The sequence below is a fragment of the Nicotiana attenuata genome, unplaced genomic scaffold, assembly GCF_001879085.1.
Source record: "Nicotiana attenuata strain UT unplaced genomic scaffold, NIATTr2, whole genome shotgun sequence".
NCBI classification, from domain to species: Eukaryota; Viridiplantae; Streptophyta; class Magnoliopsida; order Solanales; family Solanaceae; genus Nicotiana; species Nicotiana attenuata.
Genome location: NW_017672389.1, coordinates 174,668 through 190,548, shown reverse-complemented (window position 1 = coordinate 190,548; position 15,881 = coordinate 174,668). Strand labels below are relative to the sequence as shown.

The 15,881-nt window shown below is 42.2% G+C and overlaps 1 protein-coding gene across 1 annotated transcript; it reads left to right on the top strand.

Annotated features, from left to right (window-relative positions):
• The first annotated feature begins 14,421 nt into the window (after nucleotides 1-14,421).
• LOC109213021 (myosin heavy chain, clone 203-like) lies at nucleotides 14,422-15,282 on the top strand. The gene has a single exon (XM_019376768.1). The coding sequence runs from the start codon at nucleotides 14,422-14,424 to the stop codon at nucleotides 15,280-15,282; it is 861 nt and encodes a 286-aa protein (XP_019232313.1).
• Nucleotides 15,283-15,881: the final 599 nt, after the last annotated feature.

Sequence of the window (15,881 nt, the reverse complement as noted above, 5' to 3'; positions counted from 1 at the left end):
ATACACTACTTAGAAGAGAAAGAAATAGAGAGAGAGAAGAATAACTTACTTGAGTTGAAGAGAGGGAGAAGTGGAGGTGTGTTAATGGAGGTTGGGGAGGGAAGGGGGGGTGAAGGAGAGGGAAGAGAAGAGACTAATTTAAGAGAGAAGAAGAAAGAATGGGAAGAGGGGGAGGGCTGAAATACGGTACTAAAAAAGGGGGGGGGGGTGTTTTTTTTTATTAGGTTAAAGGGTTTTAAAAAAAATAATTTTTTTTTTAACTTACCTACTTACCTGGCCGCGTCTGGTTCTGCCGCGGTTCTGCCGGGGTCGCGGTAGAACCGCGAGCAGTGAGGTTTAGAGAGGCCATTTGACCGCGGTCGCGGTAGAACCGCGGTCGAGGCCCCTCTCTGATTCTAATGCCCAGTTTTTTTTTTGAATAGACTAAAAAGGTTACAATTACAAAAATGTCATGGGTTGCCTCCCACGTAGCGCCTGATTTAACGTCGCGGCACGACTCATATGAGCGCAATTAAGGTTCGCTCGGCCTCTGGGGTTCATTCAAATGCAGCTCGGTTATCTCCTTAGGCTCGTTCATACTCACATACAGTTTCAACCGCTGACCATTGACTCTAAATGTACGAGAGTCATCTTCAGTAGCAACTTCCACAGCTCCGGATGGAAACACTTCAACCACGCGAAATGGTCCAGACCACCTTGACTTTAGCTTACCCGGGAACAACCGCAGTCTTGAGTTATAAAGCAATACCCTGTCCCTAGGTTTGAAATTTCGATCAATGATGTTCTGATCGTGAAGCCTCTTCATTCTCTCCTTATACAGCCTTGTGCTCTCAAAAGAAATATACCGGAACTCCTCTAGCTCATGTAATTCAGTGGCTTTTGACGTGCCCGCAGCTTCTAAGTCTAAGTTCAGCTGTTTCAGTGCCCACCACGCTTTATGTTCAAGTTCTACAGGTAGGTGACAGGCCTTCCCAAACACCAACTTATACGGTGACATACCAATTGGTGTCTTGAAAGCTATCCTGTAAGCCCATAGTGCATCATGTAGCTTCCTTGACCAGTCAGTTCTTGTAGCGTTTACAGTTTTTGTCAATACGCTCTTGATCTCTCTGTTGGACACCTCAACCTGTCCACTAGTCTGCGGGTGGTACGGAGTAGCCACCTTGTGGCGCACATCATATTTAGCCAACAACTTCTTGAAGGCTCGATTGCAGAAGTGAGTGCCTCCATCGCTGATAATTGCGCGCGGTGTCCCAAAGCGTGTGAATATGTTCTTCTTTAGAAACCCGACCACCACCTTAGCATCATTAGTGGGTAATGCTGCAGCTTCCACCCACTTGGACACGTAGTCTACAGCAACAAGAATGTATTTATAGCCATAGGAGCTGACGAAGGGACCCATGAAATATATCCCCCAAACATCAAACACTTCCACCTCTTGAACTGGGTTCATGGGCATCTCGTGACGCCGGGAAATGTTCCCGGTGCGTTGACATTCATTACAGCCCTTGACCCACAAGTGAGCATCCTTGAACATCGTTGGCCAGAAAAATCCGGCCTCTAGCACCTTAGCTGCTGTCCTGATTCCTCCAAAGTGATCGCCATACGCCGAAGCGTGACAAGCCTGCAAGACAGAAGATTGTTCGATCTCGGGGACGCATCTCCGGATCATGTTATCAAGGCATATTCTAAACAAGTAGGGCTCATCCCAGTAATACAATTGGCTTTCACGAAAGAATCTCTTCCTCTGGACCGATGACAGGTCGTGAGGAATAATACCACTGGCCAGGTAATTAGCATAGTCTGCATACCAATGCGCTTCCTGATGAGTGGTAGCGAGCAGTTGCTCATCTGGAAAAGTTTCTAGAATTTCCTCAACTTCTACTACATTTTCAGCTCCTTCAAGTCGTGATAGGTGATCAACGACTTGATTTTCAGTGCCCTTGCGGTCACGAATTTCAAGATCGAACTCTTGCAGTAGCAACACCCAACGAATCAAGCGTGGCTTAGAGTCCTTCTTTTCTATTAAGTATCTAAGAGCTGCATGGTCAGTGTATACGATTACCTTGGATCCTATCAAATAGGACCGGAACTTGTCAAAGGCAAATACCACAGCTAGCATCTCCTTTTCTGTCACTGTGTAGTTCAACTGGGCTCCGCTCAGCGTCCTACTAGCATAGTAGATTGGGTGCATCAATTTTTCCTTCCGCTGGCCCAACACTGCCCCCACAACGTAGTCACTAGCATCACACATTAATTCGAACGGTTGCTCCCAGTTGGGGGCAACGATTATGGGTGTTGTGACCAGCCTTTGCTTCAACTCCTCAAAAGCTACCCTGCAATCATCCGAAAATACAAAAGGGTGATCTTTCTCTAACAACTTACAGAGAGGGTTGGCGATTTTGGAGAATTCCTTAATGAACCTCCGGTAGAACCCGGCATGTCCAAGAAAACTTCTTATGGCTTTGATCGAAGTTGGTGGAGGCAGCTTTGCTATTACATCAACCTTTGCTCGATCTACCTCTATTCCCTTGCTTGACACCCGGTGCCCCAAGACTATTCCTTCTTGTACCATGAAATGGCACTTCTCCCAATTCAGAACCAAGTTGGTCTCGATGCACCATTTCAGCACACGCGTCAGATTTATTAGGCACTCCTCAAATGAATTTCCCACCACTGAGAAGTCATCCATGAACACCTCCATTATGTCCTCTACCATGTCAGTGAATATGGCCATCATGCACCGTTGGAATGTGGCGGGTGCATTGCATAGGCCAAAGGGCATCCTCCTGAAGGCATAAATGCCATATGGGTAAGTGAAAGAGGTCTTCTCTCTGTCCTCAGGTGCAATAGAGATCTGGTTGTACCCTGAATAACCATCCAGAAAGCAAAAGTGTGACCTCCCTGCCAATCTATCCAACATCTGATCAATGAAGGAAAGTGGGAAGTGGTCTTTCCGGGTGGCTAGATTCAACTTTCAGTAATCCATGCAAATTCTCCAGCCTGTGACAGTTCTTGTTGAGATTAGTTCATTGTTGTCATTCTTCACAACCGTCATGCCACCCTTTTTAGGAACGCATTGAACTGGGCTAACCCAGCTACTGTCAGAGATTGGGAAAATGATTCCCGCATCCAACCACTTTATCACTTCCTTCTTCACCACTTCCTTCATATTCGGGTTCAGCCTCCTCTGATGTTCCCTGGAAGGTTTGTGCCCCTCTTCCAGCAGAATCTTGTGCATGCAATAGGCGGGGCTGATCCCCTTGATGTCTGCCATGGTCCACCCAATGGCAATTTTGCACTCCCTTAGTACCTGTAAAAGCTGTTGAACCTGCATATCTAACAAACCAGATGAGATAATAACAGGTAATGTGGAGTCGGGACCCAGAAATTCATACCTGAGGTGGGCTGGCAATGGCTTTAGTTCCAGCTTAGGTGGTTCCTCGATGGATGGCTTTGCTGGAGGGGTCTCTCTCTTTTCTAAGTGTAAGGGCTCAAACTCTAGATTTCTATCCCAGAACCCTCTACCTTCCAGTGCCAACATCCATTCCGCCAAATCCTCACCGTTCACCTCATCCAAATTTGTCAAGCATGCAGTAAGAGGATCCTCAACCGTCAACGCCTCATCATCAGACTCTACAATTACATCCACTGCATCAATAAGAGAACAATTTGCGAACTCACTTGGTCGCCTCATCGATTTCTGCACATTGAATATAATTTCTTCATCATTGAGCCTCATCTTGAGCTCCCCAGTCTCGCAATCAATCAAAGCTCTCCCCGTGGCCAAGAATGGTCGTCCTAAGATTATAGGAATTTCTTCATCCACTTTGCAATCCAAGATTACAAAATCTGCAGGGAACACGAATTTCCCTACCTGAATAAGCACATCATCAAGGATCCCAAATGGACGCTTCACAGTCCTGTCGGCCAGCTGCAACAACATAGAGGTGGGTCTAGCTCTCCCAATGCCCAACCTCTTATGAATAACCAGGGGCATAAGATTAATGCTGGCCCCTAAATCACAGAGTGCCTTAGCAAAGGCAAAGTTCCCAATAGTGCATGGAATTGTAAAGCTACCTGGATCAGATAGCTTTTCAGCAACAGGTCTAGATACCACTGCACTACAGGTCTGAGTAAGTGTCATTGTGGACAAGTCTTGAAAGTCAAACTTCCGAGACATCAAGTCTTTCATCATTTTAGCGTATCCCGGCATCTCCTTTAAAGCTTCAATCAATGGAATGTTTACCTGGATTTGTTTGAGCATCTCCAAGAACTTTTTATACTGCTCCTCCTTTTGATGCTTGGCCAACCTTTGTGGAAATGGTGCAGGAGGTCTTTTCTTCCCAATCACTTGGGATTTCTCTTTCTCAGCTACTGTTTCAACTACTGGCTCAGCTACTGTCTCAGTCTCTTGCTGCATATTCTTTTCTTCAGGTGCGGGCTGGACTGTTACCTCTGTCAATCCCGTAGACTCATCCAGCTCAATGGGCACTAGAATGAGTGTCTCAGCCTGTATGTTTTCTCGAGCTCTCTCTTGCTCAACATCTAGATCCCTGCCATTCCGGAGACTCACCGCCATCAGCTGCTTTGGGCCCTGATCTTTTGGATTGATTTGAGTATCTGCAGGTAATGTCCCTTGAGGACGATTGTTAAGTGACATTGAAATCTGGCCCACTTGTACCTCAATATTTTTGATAGCTGCATCATGTGCATCCACCCTTTCATTTATCTTAGCGTTGGACCCAATAACCTGCTGCATCATTGCTTCAAGTCTTGCAAATCCATCTTCCTGTCTTCCACCCTGCTGTTGCTGAGGTGGGTGGTACCCTTGCTGCTGATTGTTGTACCCCTGTGGTCTAGGATATGGTGCCATGTTGTTGGGGGGTCTCATGCCTCCCATGTTTCCGGCGTTATACTGTGGCTGAGGTGGCCTGTACTGCTGCTGAGTCTGCTGACCCCAGTTCTGATTACCTTGCCTCTGACCCCCGTAGTTAGCCACATAGTTCATATCTTCAGGGTGCTGATGATGATGATCATGCTCTGTATTCCAAGGATTACCAATTGGCTGGCTAATGCAAGATGTGCACAAGCCCCCATTGGTAGTATCTACTATATGAACCTGCTGCTTCTGCCCTGATTCCTCCACCTTTTTGGAGAGGATGCTCATTTGTGTCAAGAGAGTCCCCATATTTTTAGCCATTGTATTAGAAAGATCGAGAGGCACTGAGTGCACCACTGGAGTGATAGGTGCGTTCCTAGTTGTCCAACCCGAATTCTGCGCCATCTTGTCGAGCAAATTTTGACCTTCTCTCCAAGTCTTGCTCAAGAATGCCCACCAGCAGAGGCATCTACGATATTCTTTATGCTGTCCGACAGTCCCATGTAAAACCGTTGTCCCAACATCTGTTCTGGAACACCATGGTAGGGACACATAACCAACATTCCCTTAAACCCGCCCCATGTCTCGTGTAGTGTCTCCATTGGTTTCTGTTTGAAACTCACAATCTCATCAATTTGTTGAGCAGTTTTGTTGGGCGGGTGGAACTTGTTGTGAAATTGCTTGACCAACTCATCCCAAGTTTCTATAGAGTTTATGGGGAGCGAGTTTAGCCAAACCTGAGCAGCTCCTGTCACCGAGAATGGAAACAATAATAGCCTGATTGCTTCCGGAGTCACGTTGGGTTGCCTTTGAGTTTTGCATATAGACAAGAAGTTCTTCAAGTGCTGCTGAGGATCTTCTGTTTGTGTCCCAGAAAAGAGTCCCTTGTTCTGCAACAAGTGTAGCATGTTATTTGTGATCTGGAACGATTCAGCTTGTATTGCGGGCACAACAATGGCAGTAGCCAAATTGTCAGCTGTTGGTTGTGCCCAGTCATATAATGCACCCTCAGGCACAGGAGGTGCCCCTTCTCTGGTATTTAAGCCAGCTTGCTCATTCCTGACGTTTCCGTTGGGATCGTTTATGTCTCCCATGTTAATTTTGATTTTGGGTGTTTGTTGGGATTGTTGAATTCTTTTGTTGGCACGGTTCAATGCCCGGAATGTTTGCTCGGGGTCTGAGAGTCCTTCAGGTAGTTCTCCAGTCCTCGTAGACTTTCTAGGCATACACTTGAGCACCCAAATCAACAACCGTTAAATTTTCAATGAAAAATTTTGTAGAGAGAAAACTGACTACAATAAGAATCTTTGTATTTCTGTCAATGGCAATTGATAATTCCGTTAACTCCCCGGCAACGGCGCCAAAATTTGATCACGCCCAATTATGCCTTATAAAAAGGACAATGCGGACGTTGCAAATATAACCCGAGTATTACGTCCAGGGTCGAATCCACAGAGAGTTAACCTATCAACCACTATCTTCAGGTGCCTGTTCAAACTTTAAACAAGTTACTATCTTCACCTCGGACTGGGGTCTCCTTTTTTGCTTCACTGGTTTGAACCTGGGGTCGAGGCTAAGCCGGTGCGTAGTTATCTCCGGTGGGATACCTGTCATATCTAAATAGGACGAAGCAAAGCAATCCATATTATCAACAAGAAATTGAATGAGTTTTTTCCTAAATTCGGGGGTTAATCCCGTTCCCAGGTATACCTTTCTCTCGGGCATGTATTCGATCAGTATGACCTGCTCGAGTTCTTCGACAGTTGACTTGGTTGCATCGGACTCTTCGGGAACGACGAAGGTTCGAGGAGTAAGGAAATCCTCTTCTTCGTCCTCGATTACCTGTTGCTCCGATTCCGTCGAGGCCGGGGATGTTGATTGCTATTTAGCTGCCTGCTTGTCTTTGGTGCCCGATTTCTCCGAGGTCGAAGTCTCTAGTATCGGCACCACCTCCTCAACTGCAAAAATCTCCTTTGCAGCATTTTTTCCCCGTAAACCGTTTTCACTCCATCCTCCGTTGGGAACTTCATCATCTGATGAAGAGTTGAAGCTACTGCCCTCATGTTGTGTATCCATGGTCTCCCAAGGAGCGCGTTATACCTTCATGTCACCTTCGATGACACGGAATTTAGTATCTTGTATGGTCCCATCTACGTTTACTGGCAAGATAATTTCTCCCTTTGTTGTTTCGCTTGCCATGTTGAAGCCATTTAGGACCCGGGACGTAGGTACAATCTGATCCTATAGGCCGAGCTGCTCTACGACCCTCGATCTGATTATATTTGTCGAGCTACCTGGATCCACTAGAACACGTTTAACTTGAATTTTATTTAAAAGGATAGAAATTACCAGGGCGTCGTTGTGTGGCTGAGAAAGTCGTGAAACGATAAGGCGTCCCTGGGCACGTAGCTCCGAGTCCATTTTTCTCTGGTGATTGAATACCTTGGTGCGTTTGAACACAGGTCCTTGTGAGATGTCGACACCGCCAACGATCATGTGGATTACATGTTGTGGTTCTTCATGCTCATTTTTTCTTGCATCTCTTTCCCTGAAATGGTTTTTAGCTCGATCACTGAGGAATTCTCGAAGATGACCCTCGTTGAACAGCCGAGCTAACTCCTCCCTTAGCTGCCTGCAGTCTTCGGTTCTATGGCCATGTGTTCCATGATACTTACACATTAAATTTGGATTCCTCTGAGAAGGATCGGTTTGGATTGGCCTGGGCCACCCGGTATCTTTGATTCTTCCAACAGCTGACACGATCCCTGACGCGTCTACACTGAAATTATACTCTGACAATTGAGGTGCCTCCGCGGGATCGGTGTGTTTATCAAACCCGCTCTTACTCATGAGCCCCGTAAGCTCTGTCCTCGATCATTCCTACGATCATTCTGAGGAGCGTTACGGCCTGAACCATTGTTTCTCAGATCAACATACGGCTGATACCGTTCTTTGTTTGACCTCGATTCCCTGTATGTATCCCTCGGGGGCCTGGCTTCTGATCTGTTAGGATGAACTGAACCCGAGGGGGCTCCCATCTGGTCGTCCTCGACCCTAATCTTCGATTGATAGCAGTTGTGCACATCTGGCCATGTCACAGCTGGATATTCGATCAAGTTTTGCTTTAACTGTCGAGATGCAATCGAACTCCGTTCGTTCAAACCCTGCATAAAGGCCTGTACTGCCTAATCATCGGAGACCGACGATAATTCCATTCTTTCCATCTGAAACCTGGACACGAACTCCCTAAACTTCTCATCGTTCCTTTGTTTTATCTTGAAGACGTTCGATTTCCTCATAGCCACCTTTATGGTCCCGACGTGTGCTTTCACGAAGGCGTCTGCTAACATAGAAAATGAATCAATAGAGTTAGGAGGTAAGTTGTGATACCAAATCATAGCTCCTTTCGACAATGTTTCTCCAAACTTTTTCAACAAGACTGATTCGATCTCAACGTCATTAAAATCATTTCCTTTGATCCCGCAAGTGTATGAGGTAATATGCTAATTAGGGTCGATTGTCCCGTTATATTTGGTTATATCGGGCATGCAAAACATTTTAGGGATGGGCATCGGAGCCGCGCTCTGAGGGAATGATTTTTGTATGAACTTTTTTGCATCTAAACCTTTCAAAACTGGAGGTGCCCTTCGTATCTGGTCAACACGGGAGTTATAAGTCTCCACCTTCTTATCATTGTCCTCAATCTTCTTTTCCCCGGACTTGATCCTCTTGGTGAGCTCTTCGAGCATCCTCATAATAGTGGGGTTAGTCCCCGAGTCATTTCCGTTCGACCTCTCCAGTGCTGGTTCAGCACGCCGAGTGTTTTCTGGTTTAGCTACACTCGAAGTTTTATTCTGACTTTGAAGTTGAGCGACTACTGAGCTTGCAGCATCTCGAATATCACTTGGAGGCTGACTCCCCCATCTCCTATACCTGGTGTTCCTTGGCCCCCAGATCGGGCTTCCCTGCGTACACTCCCTCCGGGGTCTGCGTCTAAATCTGCATTTAAAGAAATGTGCGAACTAACGTCCACTGGTTCCAGATCTAGCACTTCTCCAGGGTTTATTGGTGGTACACCGACCCCTGCATTGTTGTTTTCCCCATGAAATCCAAGAACTTCGTTGTCATAAACATGTGTATTTTGCGAGTTTGACATGTTTAATCCTGAGAATCAGAAGATCTTGACAAGAAAAGAGTAAAATAACTTGTGTAACGAGAATCAGTAAAGAAATAATCACTATTATCTTTAGCCCCACTGTGGGCGCCAAACTGTTTACCTTGACAATACGAGTAATAATTAAATTTGATTTGTGGTTTCAAAGATATGTGATTTAGTTCAATACCAATTAATAATCAAGAAATATGAAGTAGAAATGGAAGAAATAAGTGAATCAAACCAATATTACTCAGTAGTGGTGGCCTCGAGCTTAGTGACCTCGATATGAACTAAGAGCAATAAAGTAAGGACAATAAATGTAAATGACAATTTTGATTAATAGTAAGAGAGAAAAGTAGGATAGTATATTTTTGCCAATGATGTTACAAATGATTAGGGTCCCCTTTATATAATAGGGGAACCCTAAATAAGGTATATTTCTATTTACAGTAAGGAATATTCTTGATACATCTGTCTAACCGCCTAGTACGGAATCGTACAATCCCATTCCGGGATTTGCGCCATGATCTTGGCGACGTGGCAGGAATCTAGCTCATTCTGTTACAAATCCATAACGGTACAATTTTGGAGTCGAGTATACTTGACTTCGGTATTCCCCGCACTCCTATCTTTGGGCATTGCATTCCGTCCTCGAGCTCGAGTCTAGTCTATCGACCTCGAACTCGAGCTTACTTGAACTCGGACCTAAGGCGATCCCTCGATCCTGGGAAATCGGGCGTGTCTGATTTTGACCGTATACAAATAAAAATCTATTTCTTAAATAAATTTTATAATTTAAAAAATCAAGGTCTACAAAAATTTCTTCAACAAATCTCTCCATAGAGTACAGATTACAAACCCTTTCGACTCTCTCTTTCGTTTAATTTTATGTTTGCTTTTATTAGTAAAATTTCTATTTTTCTCTTTTTTATATTAATTTGATATATAAAATTATTGTTCGATTACAAGTATTTTTATTGTTTAACTAAATATTGCGTAGTTTAATTAAAAAAGTTGGTACGCCATTCATCAGAAAAAAATTTATTGACTTGTTTAAAGTTTGAACATAATTCCTAGCTACGCCATTTGGACATAGAATCTATCACTATTACAGTACAAAACAACCACCCAAGGAAAGTCTCAGCTGTATACGACGATAGAGAATTTAAGTCTTCGTTATTCTTTTGTCAGGTTTTATGCGTTGGATATACAAGTCCCAACCCTAGTTCGTCCTAAATTATTTGACTTTATGACATCAAATTATGTTGGGCTATGACATGGGCAGTAACAATCAATATCAACAAGAATATGGTATATTTAGTGGAGAAAAGTTGAGTCATGAGTTCAGTATCTAACAAATTTTGAACCATGCGTTACTGACCAACAAACTTTTTTCGATGGAAGTTGATTATATATATCTTTTTTTTTTTTCTATGAGGGTTTCTTTTTGTCTCGTTTTAATATAAACCAGAAAATGAAAAGGGTAGACATATGACATATTCTTCATATATCTTATGTTGTGAGAAATGTATGTTTGAACCCCATTGATTAACCACTTGAATCCTTACCTGTGGCTACATTATTTTATTCTTGTCGTTGAAAAAAATGGCCATTTTGGCATCTATAGGCATGTTTTCTCTGGCCTATATTTTATCACCTCATGAGTCCACATGCATAGCATAATCCTCGGTGTTTGTTTTAAAAGCAAAAAGTGCTCGCATCTTTCAGCATGTTTAATGGCTTAGGTTTAGTTCCTTTTTCCCTTCCTATCTCTCCAACCCAAGTTTCCATAGAAAGTGTTGAGATTCCTTCTTTAGGAATCAAGAACTAAGATAAAAGGTGGGTGGGGGTGGGGGGGGGGAGGGGGGTGGTCCCCTAGTAAAGATACACATAATTGGTTTGGGTAGATATAGCATCTAAAATCTCAAGTTGATTAGTTGCTTTTGGGTATTTCACGTGATATACTGTTGAAACGAAACTATGCCATTTCATATTTTGTTGCTCCTATTTCTTTGTTAAACCCAACGACTAAGTTAGAAATTTTCCTAAGGGTGTTCAAATTTGAAAGAAACAGAAAAATTTTCCAACAAATGATGTTCAATATATGTTATATACCTCTAAAACGTAATATTTTATTTATGTACACAGTGTAATTTTTTCGACAAGGGTGGTCAATTGGCCACCCTTATGACCATGTGGCTTCGCCACTGGTTAAACCTGCTCCTATTCCTAAGAGTTGTTTGATCGGATATTATATTTTATTTAACTAATTATAATTTTTTCACTTAATATTTAAAATCACAATATTTTAACAAAGCAATATGTACTTTAAGATGTCTAGTAATAAAATATTTGATATTTCTCAGATAAACGGTTGTTTTCTACCTTATATAAAGCGTATTTACCTGTTCATAAAAAAATATTGCTTTAAGTTTTTATAATTAATCTATATTTTTGAAACAAAAAAAACATCTAATCACTACACGATAGAGCAATTGCACTATATTATATTTTTACAAACAAACCGTTCTCATGAAATTATTATGACGTGTAAACACTACTCTATGAAAATTTTAGTAATTACACATGCAGCCTAGTTATTAATTACATTATGGTGTCCAAACACAACCTCTTTATTTGGCGTGGGAGAATGGGGAGATTAGAAGTGATCTTTTCCTCTTTGAATGATATATGTCATGTTTTAAGCTTTTGTCTCTCTCTTGATTAATATATGATTATAATCACTCCGCAGTACAAGCAGATCCAAGATTTTAACTTGACCTTTAAGGTTATTTAATGGTAAACTTACTAAATCTATAAATTTATGAATTTAGATCCAAGAAGATATGGAAGCTACGCGTCAAAAAATGGATCAAATGTCGCAAGAATTTCAAGCAACTCAGGCTTTGATCCAAAAATTGTTAAAAAAGAAAAGCAAGAAAGGAGTTGCAGTGGAGTACTTTGAGAATCTGAGGAGACTGATTCTGAATAGGCTATTTGAATATTTTAGAGTTGAAGTTAGAGACATGTTTGATAGTTGGTTTAATTTTTATAAATGTTACTATTCGTTTTGTAGTAAATATTGGATTTGGATTGTTATATTAGGTTTTTGGATTGTTATATTAGATTTTTGGTTAATTGTTAGGTGTCTGATTGGCTGTTTTATTTGGCAGGTGGTATAATTAGAAATACGGTAGAGTTCTGCATAAAAATGCCGAAACTTGCGACTAAATCAGTCATAAAAATGCCGAAACTTGCGACTAAATCAGTCGCAAATTTCACCAAGAATTACCCAGATTTGCCGCTAATTCAGTCGCAAAATTAAAAATTCCTAAGAAAATTTAATTAAGATTTGCGACTAAATCAGTCGTAAATGGAGAATTTTTGAAAATTTTAATTAATTAATAATTAATATTTGCGACTGAATCAGTCGCAAATGCAGAATTTCTAAATTTTTTAATTAATAATAATTTAATATTTACGACTGTTTCAATCAGAACAACTAATTAAAAACTAATTTTATTTTTAAATTTTCCAACGGAATCAGTAGAAACTTTTAATTTGTATTTGTTTTTTTATTTCTGGTCAGCGACTGAATCAATCGCAAATTTTGCGACTGATTTGGTCGCAGATCGCTTAAATAATTTTTGAGTTTGCGACTGAATCCGTCCTGACTGATTCTGTCGCAAATATATTGCGACCACGTGTTCCGACTGACACTTTTCAGTTGAAAATCTGTCGAAAAACACGATTTCGGACTGATTTGACTGTCGCAAATTCGCTGTTTTTTAGTAGTGAATATTTTTCAATTTACATATTCAAAACTTATGTTCCGGGAAAAAGTCATTTTAATTTGTCCAATGAGTCAACCGTAAAGAATTTTATAACAAGAAAATAAATAAATAGTAATAATAATAATATATGGAAATTGACAATTGGCAATTGGCAAAAGATCAAAATCTTAGTAGGATATGAAGTATCAAAATCAAACCTTGGACTGGTAGTGATTTCCCCATATCTAGGAATAAGAATGACAAAATGCCAAAAGCACATATACAGAATATCCAGATGGCCAAAATGTGAAGACTTAAAACATCTGGTGGAGAGGCAAAGAATCATTGCTTTTCGTCCAATATCACAACTTTGATAATCCGTAAGAGTAAAATTCTCACTTGGCACTTTTTTCTTTTTTCTTTTTAAATTTCTTCCCTTTTGTTTGACCAAAAAGTTCTAATTCTTTTACTAAACTAATTAATGATGAAATGAAGGATAAATCTTAGTTAAAAATAATAAATTCTAGATCAAATATTGTAGGAAATCGGTAAGATAAACGACGTTTGGTAGCATTAAATAGCACGTTTGTACTCAATGGATACCAATATATATGATAACATGAACATGCAATAAATATAGATAATGGCAATAGATGTAATAAGAAAGAATCTACCACCCTATTATTATATGATTTGGATGGTTCTTTCTCCTGACAACAATGTGGAAAGATGAGAAGTGAAGATGGTTACGGAATCTTTGGATCTTGTGAACAAAGATTAAATAACGCGTGCTTGAATAAGATAATTAGTGAACAAGACAACTTTTATATATTCTCTCGAGTCAACCTTTTACAATGTGCCCTTATCAGAAAAGTGAAGATCCCCACTTTGTTCTCTATCTCTTACTATTTGTAAGGGGTATTTCCAAGAAACCCTAAAAAGTACAAAATGAGGAATATTGCTTATGTCTATTTATAATTTATCCTACCATTATCTCTTTATTCGAGCTGCTCGTTCTTGACAATAGCCTTCCCAAGGACGGCCTCCCGCTATTACGCCGTGGTCGACCTCGTCCTCGATCCTGTTTATCTACCGTTACCAAGTCGCCAAATTTAGACCAATACAGTTAGTCCCTCCGCTTGTTGAGGTCATGGTCTTGCACATCCTTAGTAAGCGGACCCGGTTTGCGTCCATTGAGAAATTTGGTCGTGTTGATTAGGTCGAATCGGCCGAGGTCGAGAAAATGGCGCAACCACTGGGGCTGCGGTTGGTGTGGCTATCATGAGGTGACGTCATGGCCACGCGCGCCATCATTACGCGTCTTTCCGATGCAGCGTCTGTGCGTCTGTCGCTTCGATTTTGGTGCCATTGACAGTCCTTTGCTCCCCTATGCGCGTCTTCTGAAAACACGGCGCTACAAGCGATGAACGATGCAGAGTTGTCGTTGGGTATATCCGGCATGGCTCTGCGAGTAAGTGCTTTTTAATGTTGGGATTTATTTCGCATGTGTAATTTGCCCATACTGACTCCTTTCTTTTGCATGTCAGACTCTTATTATGGGGATCTAACGTGATTGGAGGGAGGAGCGAAGGACGATCATTTTTAAGAAGATGACTTCCAAATATGCGGAGTACCGTACTAAGCACCAAACTCTGGCCGACTTCCTCAACCAGGATGGTGAATTTCAGTCGCTTCGTGATGGGCTTAAACAGAAAGATGATGAGTTGATGAAGAAAGATGAAGAGCTAAGGGAGAGGGGTGATGAGCTAATGAGAGCCATCGGTAGGTGCAACGAGCTTGAGGCAACTCTAAAAGCCAAGGAGGACGAGCTCGAGGTGAGCAAGGGGGTGATGGCTGAGAACACTGACCTTCAAATGCAGGTGGCATCCTTAACTGCCAAACTCGGGCAAAGGGAGGAGAAGGCTGTCGATCTAAGGGGTGAGTTGAGCGCCAAGGTCGAAGAATTGAATCGTGCCGAGAAAGGAAGAATGGCCGCTATGGCTGAAGTGGCGGCCTTAGAAGATGCCCTCCGCGTTTGTAGGTCCGAGCGGGATAATGAGGTAGAGACATCGGCGCTTAAGGTGGCGAGGTTAGAAGAGCGGATGCAGGGTCTGGAGGCAGAGTTGTCTGGATTGAACGAGCAGGCCGTTGTCTTGAAGGATGAGGAGGTACGACGGCAGTCACAGTCGTCTAAGTCTCATACTTCTGCTAATCCCGGTGTGCCGCGGGAGTTGTATGAGATGTGGGTTCACGCCGAGGCTCAACTTGACGTGTATAAGTCTTTGAAGGCCATCGGTAAAATTTCCGAAAAAGAACTCGAGGGCGTCCGTGTCAAGGCACGTGCGGCCTGTGAAGCTTATGGTTACGCCCCTGGTACGCCTGGTGGGGATGAGGTTGACAACGATGCGGATAGGCTCGCCTCCAACTCTTGGTATGATGACGAGTACGCCGATGGGGGTGATGTGGCGTAAAGCAGTTGTACTTAGTTTTTGTTTTGCTATGCTGTTTTTGTGAGGGCATCTTTGAGCCCTTTGTAAAAAGTATTGTAACTCAACAGTTGAAATGGAACAGTTCCCTTTTTGCTATGTATTTCTTGATTTTCATTCTCTTTTCTTTTTGCTATGTGGGGAAGTCCCTGATTTTTTGATGAGATCGACGTTCAACGCGTTCGAACATTGAAGATTTCGAACAAGGTCGAATGTAAGGTAATTCGAGCGAGGTCGAATGTAAAGTAATTCGAACAGTTCCCTTTTTGCTATGTATTTCTTGATTTCCATTCTCTTTTCTTTTTGCTATGTGGGGAAGTCCCTGATTTTTTGATGAGATCGACGTTCGACGCGATCGAACATTGAAGATTTTGAACAAGGTCGAATGTAAGGTAATTCGAGCGAGGTCGAATGTAAGGTAATTCGAGCGAGGTCGAATGTAAGGTAATTCGAGCGAGGTCGAATGTAAGGTAATTCGAGCGAGGTCGAATGTAAGGTAATTCGACCGAGCGATGTCGAATGTAAAGTGATTCGACCGAGTGATGTCGAATTTAAAGTGATTCGAGCAAGGTCGAATGTAAAGT

Excerpts from the sequence above, each read along its gene's own strand:
- LOC109213021 (XM_019376768.1), top strand. The coding sequence starts at position 14,422 with ATGACTTCCAAATATGCGGAGTACCGTACTAAGCACCAAACTCTGGCC.